The sequence below is a fragment of the Oncorhynchus kisutch genome, linkage group LG3 (assembly GCF_002021735.2).
Source record: "Oncorhynchus kisutch isolate 150728-3 linkage group LG3, Okis_V2, whole genome shotgun sequence".
Lineage (NCBI taxonomy): Eukaryota > Metazoa > Chordata > Actinopteri > Salmoniformes > Salmonidae > Oncorhynchus > Oncorhynchus kisutch.
In genome coordinates this window covers 51328-65369 of record NC_034176.2, presented here as the reverse complement: position 1 = coordinate 65369, position 14042 = coordinate 51328, and the positions used below count along the sequence as shown (strand labels likewise).

Genomic DNA, 14042 nt, shown 5'->3' with positions numbered 1-14042 from the left:
ACACAGTCACTAACATTACTACTGAGTGGATAGACACAGTCACTAACATTACTACTGAGTTAAGACACTGTCACTAACATTACTATTGAGTGGATAGACACAGTCACTAACATTACTATTGAGTTAAGACACTGTCATTAACATTACTATTGAGTGGATAGACACAGTCACTAACATTACTACTGAGTGGATAGACACAGTCACTAACATTACTACTGAGTGGATAGACACAGTCACTAACATTACTACTGAGTGGATAGACACAGTCACTAACATTACTACTGAGTTAATAGACACAGTCACTAACATTACTACTGAGTTAATAGACACAATCACTAACATTACAACTGAGTGGATAGACACAGTCACTAACATTACTACAGAGTTAATAGACACAGTCACTAACATTACTATTGAGTTAATAGACACAGTCACCAACATTACTACAGAGTTAATAGACACAGTCACTAACATTACTAATGAGTTAATAGACAGTCACTAGCATTACTACTGAGTTAATAGACAGTCACTAACATTACTACTGAGTTAATAGACACAGTCACCAACATTAATACTGAGTTAATAGACACAGTCAACAACATTACTACTGAGTTAATTGACACAGTCACTAACATTACTACTGAGTTATAGACACAGTCACTAACATTACTACTGAGTTATAGACACAGTCACTAACATTGCTGCTGAGTTAATAGACCCAGTCACTAACATTACTACTGAGTGTATAGACACAGTCACTGACATTTTTTTATTTTATTTTATTTCACCTTTATTTAACCAGGTAGGCAAGTTAAGAACAAGTTCTCATTTACAATTGCGACCTGGCCAAGATAAAGCAAAGCAGTTCGACACACACAACGACACAGAGTTACACATGGAGTAAAAACAAACATACAGTCAATAATACAGTATAAACAAGACTATATACGATGTGAACATTACTACTGAGTGGATAGACACAGTCACCAACATTACTACTGAGTTAATAGACACAGTCACTAACATTACTACTGAGTTAATAGACACAGTCACCAACATTACTACTGAGTTAATAGACACAGTAACTAACATTACTACTGAGTTAATAGACACAGTCACCAACATTACTACTGAGATAATAGACACAGCCAACAACATTACTACTGAGTTAATAGACACAGTCAACAACATTACTACTGAGTTAATAGACACAGTCACTAACATTACTACAGAGTTAATAGACATAGTCACCAACATTACTACTGAGTGGATAGACACAGTCACTAACATTAGTACTGAGTTAATAGACACAGTCACTAACATTACTACTGAGTGGATAGACACAGTCACCAACATTACTACTGAGTGAATTGACACAGTCACCAGCATTACTACTGAGTTAATTGACACAGTCACTAACATTACTATTGACTGGATAGACACAGGCACTAACTTTACTACTGAGTTAATAGACACAGTCACTAACATTACTATTGAGTTAAGACACTGTCACTAACATTACTATTGAGTGGATAGACACAGTCACTAACATTACTACTGAGTGGATAGACACAGTCACTAACATTACTACTGAGTGGATAGACACAGTCACCAACATTACTACTGAGTTAATAGACACAGTAACTAACATTACTACTGAGTTAATAGACACAGTCACCAACATTACTACTGAGATAATAGACACAGCCAACAACATTACTACTGAGTTAATAGACACAGTCAACAACATTACTACTGAGTTAATAGACACAGTCACTAACATTACTACAGAGTTAATAGACATAGTCACCAACATTACTACTGAGTGGATAGACACAGTCACTAACATTAGTACTGAGTTAATAGACACAGTCACTAACATTACTACTGAGTGGATAGACACAGTCACCAACATTACTACTGAGTGAATTGACACAGTCACCAGCATTACTACTGAGTTAATTGACACAGTCACTAACATTACTATTGACTGGATAGACACAGTCACTAACTTTACTACTGAGTTAATAGACACAGTCACTAACATTACTATTGAGTTAAGACACTGTCACTAACATTACTATTGAGTGGATAGACACAGTCACTAACATTACTACTGAGTGGATAGACACAGTCACTAACATTACTACTGAGTGGATAGACACAGTCACCAACATTACTACTGAGTTAATAGACACAGTCACTAACATTACTACTGAGTGGATAGACACAGTCACCAACATTACTACTGAGTTAAGACGCAGTCACAAACATTACTACTGAGTTAATAGACACAGTCACAAACATTACTACTGCGTTAATAGACACAGTCACAAACATTACTACTGAGTTAATAGACACAGTCACTAACATTACTACTGAGTTAATAGACACAGTCACTAACATTACTACTGAGTTAAGACGCAGTCACAAACATTACTACTGAGTTAATAGACACAGTCACAAACATTACTACTGCGTTAATAGACACAGTCACAAACATTACTACTGAGTTAATAGACACAGTCACTAACATTACTACTGAGTTAATAGACACAGTCACTAACATTACTACTGAGTTAATAGACACAGTCACTAACATTACTACTGAGTTAATAGACACAGTCACTAACATTACTACTGAGTTAATAGACACAGTAACTAACATTACTACTGAGTTAAAAGACACAGTCACTAACATTACTACAGAGTTAATAGACATAGTCACCAACATTACTACTGAGTGGACAGACACAGTCACCAACATTACTACTGAGTTAATAGACACAGTCACAAACATTACTACTGAGTTAATAGACACAGTCACAAACATTACTACTGAGTTAATAGACACAGTCACTAACATTACTACTGAGTTAATAGACACAGTAACTAACATTACTACTGAGTTAAAAGACACAGTCACTAACATTACTACAGAGTTAATAGACATAGTCACCAACATTACTACTGAGTGGACAGACACAGTCACCAACATTACTACTGAGTTAATAGACACAGTCACAAACATTACTACTGAGTTAATAGACACAGTCACAAACATTACTACTGAGTTAATAGACACAGTCACTAACATTACTACTGAGTTAATAGACACAGTCACTAACATTACTACAGAGTTAATAGACATAGTCACCAACATTACTAATGAGTGGACAGACACAGTCACCAACATTACTACTGAGTTAATAGACACAGTCACTAACATTACTACTGAGTTAATAGACACAGTCACTAACATTACTACTGAGTTAATAGACACAGTCACTAACATTACTACTGAGTTAATAGACAGTCACTAACATTACTACTGAGTTAATAGACACAGTCACTAACATTACTACTGAGTTAATAGACACAGTCACTAACATTACTACTGAGTTAATAGACACAGTCACTAACATTACTAGTGAGTTAATAGACACAGTCACTAACATTACAACTGAGTGGATAGACACAGTCACTAACATTACTACTGAGTGGATAGACACAGTCACTAACATTACTACTGAGTTAATAGACACAGTCACTAACATTACTACTGAGTGGATAGACACAGTCACTAACATTACTACTGAGTTAAGACACTGTCACTAACATTACTATTGAGTGGATAGACACAGTCACTAACATTACTAGTGAGTTAATAGACACAGTCACTAACATTACAACTGAGTGGATAGACACAGTCACTAACATTACTACAGAGTTAATAGACACAGTCACTAACATTACTATTGAGTTAATAGACACAGTCACCAACATTACTACAGAGTTAATAGACACAGTCACTAACATTACTAATGAGTTAATAGACACAGTCACTAGCATTACTACTGAGTTAATAGACAGTCACTAACATTGCTACTGAGTTAATTGACACAGTCACTAACATTACTAATGAGTTATAGACACAGTCACTAACATTGCTGCTGAGTTAATAGACCCAGTCACTAACATTACTACTGAGTGTATAGACACAGTCACTGACATTATTATTATTTATTTTTTTCACCTTTATTTAACCAGGTAGGCAAGTTAAGAACAAGTTCTCATTTACAATTGCGACCTGGCCAAGATAAAGCAAAGCAGTTCGACACACACAACGACACAGAGTTACACATGGAGTAAAAACAAACATACAGTCAATAATACAGTATAAACAAGACTATATACGATGTGAACATTACTACTGAGTGGATAGACACAGTCACCAACATTACTACTGAGTTAATAGACACAGTAACTAACATTACTACTGAGTTAATAGACACAGTCACCAACATTACTACTGAGATAATAGACACAGCCAACAACATTACTACTGAGTTAATAGACACAGTCAACAACATTACTACTGAGTTAATAGACACAGTCACTAACATTACTACAGAGTTAATAGACATAGTCACCAACATTACTACTGAGTGGATAGACACAGTCACTAACATTAGTACTGAGTTAATAGACACAGTCACTAACATTACTACTGAGTGGATAGACACAGTCACCAACATTACTACTGAGTGAATTGACACAGTCACCAGCATTACTACTGAGTTAATTGACACAGTCACTAACATTACTATTGACTGGATAGACACAGTCACTAACTTTACTACTGAGTTAATAGACACAGTCACTAACATTACTATTGAGTTAAGACACTGTCACTAACATTACTATTGAGTGGATAGACACAGTCACTAACATTACTACTGAGTGGATAGACACAGTCACTAACATTACTACTGAGTGGATAGACACAGTCACCAACATTACTACTGAGTTAATAGACACAGTCACTAACATTACTACTGAGTGGATAGACACAGTCACCAACATTACTACTGAGTTAAGACGCAGTCACAAACATTACTACTGAGTTAATAGACACAGTCACAAACATTACTACTGCGTTAATAGACACAGTCACAAACATTACTACTGAGTTAATAGACACAGTCACTAACATTACTACTGAGTTAATAGACACAGTCACTAACATTACTACTGAGTTAATAGACACAGTCACTAACATTACTACTGAGTTAATAGACACAGTCACTAACATTACTACTGAGTTAATAGACACAGTAACTAACATTACTACTGAGTTAAAAGACACAGTCACTAACATTACTACAGAGTTAATAGACATAGTCACCAACATTACTACTGAGTGGACAGACACAGTCACCAACATTACTACTGAGTTAATAGACACAGTCACAAACATTACTACTGAGTTAATAGACACAGTCACAAACATTACTACTGAGTTAATAGACACAGTCACTAACATTACTACTGAGTTAATAGACACAGTCACTAACATTACTACTGAGTTAATAGACACAGTCACTAACATTACTACTGAGTTAATAGACACAGTCACTAACATTACTACTGAGTTAATAGACACAGTAACTAACATTACTACTGAGTTAAAAGACACAGTCACTAACATTACTACAGAGTTAATAGACAGTCACCAACATTACTACTGAGTGGACAGACACAGTCACCAACATTACTAGTGAGTTAATAGACACAGTCACTAACATTACAACTGAGTGGATAGACACAGTCACTAACATTACCAGTGAGTTAATAGACACAGTCACTAACATTACAACTGAGTGGATAGACACAGTCACTAACATTACTACTGAGTGGATAGACACAGTCACTAACATTACTACTGAGTTAATAGACACAGTCACTAACATTACTACTGAGTGGATAGACACAGTCACTAACATTACTACTGAGTTAAGACACTGTCACTAACATTACTATTGAGTGGATAGACACAGTCACTAACATTACTACTGAGTGGATAGACACAGTCACTAACATTACTACTGAGTGGATAGACACAGTCACTAACATTACTACTGAGTTAAGACACTGTCACTAACATTACTATTGAGTGGATAGACACAGTCACTAACATTACTATTGAGTTAAGACACTGTCATTAACATTACTATTGAGTGGATAGACACAGTCACTAACATTACTACTGAGTGGATAGACACAGTCACTAACATTACTACTGAGTGGATAGACACAGTCACTAACATTACTACTGAGTGGATAGACACAGTCACTAACATTACTACTGAGTTAATAGACACAGTCACTAACATTACTACTGAGTTAATAGACACAATCACTAACATTACAACTGAGTGGATAGACACAGTCACTAACATTACTACAGAGTTAATAGACACAGTCACTAACATTACTATTGAGTTAATAGACACAGTCACCAACATTACTACAGAGTTAATAGACACAGTCACTAACATTACTAATGAGTTAATAGACAGTCACTAGCATTACTACTGAGTTAATAGACAGTCACTAACATTACTACTGAGTTAATAGACACAGTCACCAACATTAATACTGAGTTAATAGACACAGTCAACAACATTACTACTGAGTTAATTGACACAGTCACTAACATTACTACTGAGTTATAGACACAGTCACTAACATTACTACTGAGTTATAGACACAGTCACTAACATTGCTGCTGAGTTAATAGACCCAGTCACTAACATTACTACTGAGTGTATAGACACAGTCACTGACATTTTTTTATTTTATTTTATTTCACCTTTATTTAACCAGGTAGGCAAGTTAAGAACAAGTTCTCATTTACAATTGCGACCTGGCCAAGATAAAGCAAAGCAGTTCGACACACACAACGACACAGAGTTACACATGGAGTAAAAACAAACATACAGTCAATAATACAGTATAAACAAGACTATATACGATGTGAACATTACTACTGAGTGGATAGACACAGTCACCAACATTACTACTGAGTTAATAGACACAGTCACTAACATTACTACTGAGTTAATAGACACAGTCACCAACATTACTACTGAGTTAATAGACACAGTAACTAACATTACTACTGAGTTAATAGACACAGTCACCAACATTACTACTGAGATAATAGACACAGCCAACAACATTACTACTGAGTTAATAGACACAGTCAACAACATTACTACTGAGTTAATAGACACAGTCACTAACATTACTACAGAGTTAATAGACATAGTCACCAACATTACTACTGAGTGGATAGACACAGTCACTAACATTAGTACTGAGTTAATAGACACAGTCACTAACATTACTACTGAGTGGATAGACACAGTCACCAACATTACTACTGAGTGAATTGACACAGTCACCAGCATTACTACTGAGTTAATTGACACAGTCACTAACATTACTATTGACTGGATAGACACAGGCACTAACTTTACTACTGAGTTAATAGACACAGTCACTAACATTACTATTGAGTTAAGACACTGTCACTAACATTACTATTGAGTGGATAGACACAGTCACTAACATTACTACTGAGTGGATAGACACAGTCACTAACATTACTACTGAGTGGATAGACACAGTCACCAACATTACTACTGAGTTAATAGACACAGTCACTAACATTACTACTGAGTGGATAGAAAGACAGGCACACTGTACACCCTCTCAATAAAATGTTGAACTATACTTTCTGCTGTTTTCTCCATGTTTCTCCATTTCGCAGTGCTCTCTTCCTACCTCCATTGCCACCTATGGAACATCTACAGGCATAACAGGCTGAATTCCCCAAAACAATAGCTCAATGTGACATCCACAAATCCTACTTCTGTTAACTCTTGTTCATGTGATATATTATAATGAACATTAATGTAAATTAAAATGGTATGAAAATATATTGTAAGGTTTGAAACAAGTCTGGATCTGTAACATATATAGACACATTTATTGAAGCATGCGTCAAAGAACACAAACAGAACAAAAGCATCAGTCCTGGAACATGAATCATGCTATACTCAGGCTGAAACATCGTTTATGACAATGATAGTGCTTTACTCAATGACTTTCATGAACTTCAAACAGAAAGCTTATCACCTCTCTACTGCTATCTGACTGACAGCTTATCAGCTATCTATTTCTTCCTAACTCAATGGATAAACAATGGCACTGTTCACAGGGAGAAAGGGCAGTTCAATAGTCAGTTCAGTGTGTACAATAAAAAAATCATTTAGAACCCAATACTAACTGCTCTACCTAAAACAACTAGAATTCTAGAACAACGACAGAACACTGACACTTTGCTGAGAATGAACCAATTCATTTTCATTTGTAGAAATAGCAGATGACGCTGACTTTAAATACATCCAGTTGAAATGTTGGAGCATGATGGAGTTGATCTCATGAAAGATAGATGAGTAAACGGACAGATAAATCTAGGTCGTTCACACTGAGCATCAGCTGACCTAATTTACTGGTCAATACCACAACATTAGGACAATATTAGATCAGTATTATACTGGCCAACACCACAACATTAGGACAACTTTACATCAATATTATACTGGTCAATACCACAACATTAGGACAACATTACATCAATATTATACTGCTCAATACCACAACATTAGGACAATATTAGATCAGTATTATACTGGCCAATACCACAACATTAGGATAACATTACATCAATATTATATTGCTCAATACCACAACATTAGGACAGAATTAGATCAGTATTATACTGGTCAATACAACATTAAACAGCATGGTATTCATTCACTGATATGGATTGATATTCTATTGGTTGTGATATAGTACATTTCTTTTTTCAGATTATCACAGGAAAACAACTATTTTGGAGGTAAACGCCATACAATATAATGTAGAGGACAGTTCCATACAATATAATGTAGAGGACAACTCCATACAATATAATGTAGATGACAGTTCCATACAATATAATGTAGATGCCAGTTCCATACAATATAATGTAGAGGACAGTTCCATACAATATAATGTAGAGGACAGTTCCATACAATATAATGTAGAGGACAGTTCCATACAATATAATGTAGAGGACAGTTCCATACAATATAATGTAGAGGACAGTTCCATACAACATAATGTAGAGGACAGTTCCATACAATATAATGTAGAGGACAGTTCCATACAACATAATGTAGAGGACAGTTCCATACAATATAATGTAGAGGACAGTTCCATACAATATAATGTAGAGGACAGTTCCATACAATATAGAGGACATTTCCATACAATATAATGTGGAGGACAGTTCCATACAATATAATGTAGAGGACAGTTCCATACAATATAATGTAGAGGACAGTTCCATACAATATAATGTAGAGGACAGTTCCATACAATATAATGTAGAGGACAGTTCCATACAACATAATGTAGAGGACAGTTCCATACAATATAATGTAGAGGACAGTTCCATACAACATAATGTAGAGGACAGTTCCATACAATATAGAGGACATTTCCATACAATATAATGTAGAGGACAGTTCCATACAATATAATGTAGAGGACAGTTCCATACAATATAATGTGGAGGACAGTTCCATACAATATAATGTAGAGGACAGTTCCATACAATATAATGTAGAGGACAGTTCCATACAATATAATGTAGAGGACAGTTCCATACAATATAATGTAGAGGACAGTTCCATACAACATAATGTAGAGGACAGTTCCATACAATATAATGTAGAGGACAGTTCCATACAACATAATGTAGAGGACAGTTCCATACAATATAGAGGACATTTCCATACAATATAATGTAGAGGACAGTTCCATACAATATAATGTAGAGGACAGTTCCATACAATATAATGTAGAGGACAGTTCCATACAATATAATGTAGAGGACAGTTCCATACAACATAATGTAGAGGACAGTTCCATACAATATAATGTAGAGGACAGTTCCATACAACATAATGTAGAGGACAGTTCCATACAATATAGAGGACATTTCCATACAATATAATGTAGAGGACAGTTCCATGCAATATAATATAGAGGACATTTCCATACAATATAATGTAGAGGACAGTTCCATACAATATAATGTAGAGGACAGTTCCATACAATATAATGTAGAGGACAGTTCCATACAATACAATGTAGCGGACAGTTCCATGCAATATAATGTAGAGGACAGTTCCATACAATATAATGTAGAGGACAGTTCCATACAATATAGAGGACATTTCCATACAATATAATGTAGAGGACAGTTCCATACAATACAATGTAGAGGACAGATCCATACAATATAATGTAGAGGACAGTTCCATACAATATAATGTAGAGGACAGTTCCATGCAATATAATGTAGAGGATAACTCCATACAATATAGAAGACAGTTCCATACAATACAATGTAGAGGACAGTTCCATACAATACAATGTAGAGGACAGTTCCATACAATACAATGTAGAGGACAGTTCCATACAATATAATGTAGAGGACAGTTCCATACAATACAATGTAGAGGACAGATCCATACAATATAATGTAGAGGACAGTTCCATACAATATAATGTAGAGGACAGTTCCATACAATACAATGTAGAGGACAGATCCATACAATATAATGTAGAGGACAGTTCCATACAATACAATGTAGAGGACAGTTCCACACAATATAATGTAGAGGACAGTTCCATACAATATAGAGGACATTTCCATACAATATAATGTGGAGGACAGTTCCATACAATATAATGTAGAGGACAGTTCCATACAATATAATGTAGAGGACAGTTCCATACAATATAATGTAGAGGACAGTTCCATACAATATAATGTAGAGGACAGTTCCATACAATACAATGTAGAGGACAGTTCCATACAATATAATGTAGAGGACAGTTCCATACAATACAATGTAGAGGACAGATCCATACAATATAATGTAGAGGACAGTTCCATACAATATAATGTAGAGGACAGTTCCATACAATACAATGTAGAGGACAGATCCATACAATATAATGTAGAGGACAGTTCCATACAATACAATGTAGAGGACAGTTCCATACAACATAATGTAGAGGACAGTTCCATACAATATAGAGGACATTTCCATACAATATAATGTAGAGGACAGTTCCATACAATATAATGTAGAGGACAGTTCCATACAATATAATGTGGAGGACAGTTCCATACAATATAATGTAGAGGACAGTTCCATACAATATAATGTAGAGGACAGTTCCATACAATATAATGTAGAGGACAGTTCCATACAATATAATGTAGAGGACAGTTCCATACAACATAATGTAGAGGACAGTTCCATACAATATAATGTAGAGGACAGTTCCATACAACATAATGTAGAGGACAGTTCCATACAATATAGAGGACATTTCCATACAATATAATGTAGAGGACAGTTCCATACAATATAATGTAGAGGACAGTTCCATACAATATAATGTAGAGGACAGTTCCATACAATATAATGTAGAGGACAGTTCCATACAACATAATGTAGAGGACAGTTCCATACAATATAATGTAGAGGACAGTTCCATACAACATAATGTAGAGGACAGTTCCATACAATATAGAGGACATTTCCATACAATATAATGTAGAGGACAGTTCCATGCAATATAATATAGAGGACATTTCCATACAATATAATGTAGAGGACAGTTCCATACAATATAATGTAGAGGACAGTTCCATACAATATAATGTAGAGGACAGTTCCATACAATACAATGTAGCGGACAGTTCCATGCAATATAATGTAGAGGACAGTTCCATACAATATAATGTAGAGGACAGTTCCATACAATATAGAGGACATTTCCATACAATATAATGTAGAGGACAGTTCCATACAATACAATGTAGAGGACAGATCCATACAATATAATGTAGAGGACAGTTCCATACAATATAATGTAGAGGACAGTTCCATGCAATATAATGTAGAGGATAACTCCATACAATATAGAAGACAGTTCCATACAATACAATGTAGAGGACAGTTCCATACAATACAATGTAGAGGACAGTTCCATACAATACAATGTAGAGGACAGTTCCATACAATATAATGTAGAGGACAGTTCCATACAATACAATGTAGAGGACAGATCCATACAATATAATGTAGAGGACAGTTCCATACAATATAATGTAGAGGACAGTTCCATACAATACAATGTAGAGGACAGATCCATACAATATAATGTAGAGGACAGTTCCATACAATACAATGTAGAGGACAGTTCCACACAATATAATGTAGAGGACAGTTCCATACAATATAGAGGACATTTCCATACAATATAATGTGGAGGACAGTTCCATACAATATAATGTAGAGGACAGTTCCATACAATATAATGTAGAGGACAGTTCCATACAATATAATGTAGAGGACAGTTCCATACAATATAATGTAGAGGACAGTTCCATACAATACAATGTAGAGGACAGATCCATACAATATAATGTAGAGGACAGTTCCATACAATACAATGTAGAGGACAGATCCATACAATATAATGTAGAGGACAGTTCCATACAATACAATGTAGAGGACAGATCCATACAATATAATGTAGAGGACAATACCATACAATATAATGTAGAATATAGTTTCAAACAACATTACAGGCTACCTTGGAAATGATCTACGCCTTAGTACAATAACAGTGATGTTAGCCATTGGGGCTGTTAGTTCAATAATAAATGGCTGTTATTGATGTTAAACTTTTCTCTCCATTTCTTATGTCTTAAACAAGAATTGCAGAGATCGAGGAGGGTACTAAAGCCTATTAACTGGTTGACAAAAACAATCACTGCAATAAATATTTGCATTGAAAGAAGTCACACAGTTTGTTAATCATGTAAAGACTAATGCCCAACCATTCACAAATGTTGTCCTACTTTACGCATGAAAATGACATTTATTCTACAAAATGCTATTTACTTTGAAATAGTTACAAGACAAAAATGTTCACTTTGTTAAGAAATATCTGTAACATTTATAGCATTTAAGTCACTTACTTCTTTTTGCCACCGTTCATTTTCATAAGAGTTAAGTATTGATGGGTTTCAGTTGTAGAATGTCCTAGACAAATCGAGGTCGGCACCGGGAGTGCTGATGTGTGATCTGTCGGGACAAAATGACAAGGTATTTTCTGCTGTTTCTCATCCACTGTTCCCTCCAGACAGAACCCCTTTGACAACATCCTATTTGATTATCAACACACAATGAACTGCCAAAGTTCACCCAAACACACCTCACTCAAAATAAGTAGCAAACGGACAGAGTTGGAAGCGAACCCGGGTCTTTCGAATGAAAGTTACATGGCCATGCTACGCGTTGCGCCTATAGGGTTAACCCACCTGGTGTGAATTGTAATATAGCTCATATAGCAAGTATCACTACAATTCATATTCCATCATGTTGCACGTGGCAGCCCGAGTCGGGCAACAGTCGGTATAGGATTTACATACCTTGACTTTTGAAGGACTATCCTTAGCCTTCGGCAGCATGAGACAACTAGGTAGATGACTTTGTGACACTGAAGTAATTTAGATCGCTGCCTCCTTTCCATTTCATATCTAACTATCCCTCTGACAACGTCACGCCTTCAATGGAGGTCAAAGTGTTGAGGTTTCGCCAGATGCAGAGAAATGTTTACCTTAGACCCAAAGTTTGCGTCTTCATTGAGATCCAGTCAACTGTATATTGAATATGAACATGGAGCTAATGTCTTGCTGGCAATGACAGCAGTTTATTTATGAAGGGCAGTTTCAGTGATGTAAAGTATGTTCATTTGTTTAGAAAGATACATTGTAAAAAAAGAGATATTATTAGGTGTGCAGGGACATCTTCTGGACTGCCAGACTATTACAAGACCTTCCTCACAATGCACTATAGCTCCTCACATTGACAATGTGCGTGTGGTCAGCCGGCAGAACCGCACCTTGTGACAATTGTTTGGTTTTGTTTGTTAGTAAAAATGTAAAAAAAGAGTCTGATCAACACTTTAGATATGTATTAACATAGAGCATAGGCATATTCATTAACATAGAGCATAGGCATATTCATTAACATAAAGCATAGGCATATTCATTA

The 14042-nt window shown here is 35.4% G+C and overlaps 1 protein-coding gene across 1 annotated transcript in view; it reads right to left on the bottom strand.

The window, feature by feature from the left end:
* slc4a4a (solute carrier family 4 member 4a) overlaps positions 1-13635 on the bottom strand; it is a 355296-nt gene extending 341661 nt beyond the window's left edge. The window contains exons 1-2 of the mRNA XM_031816387.1: positions 13418-13635; positions 12965-13070 (exon numbers count right to left, since the gene is read on the bottom strand). Coding sequence (XP_031672247.1) covers positions 12965-12990 — 26 coding nt within the window. The 5' untranslated portion in view covers positions 12991-13070; positions 13418-13635. The remainder of the gene's footprint in view (positions 1-12964; positions 13071-13417) is intronic.
* Between the last annotated feature and the right edge of the window lie 407 nt (positions 13636-14042).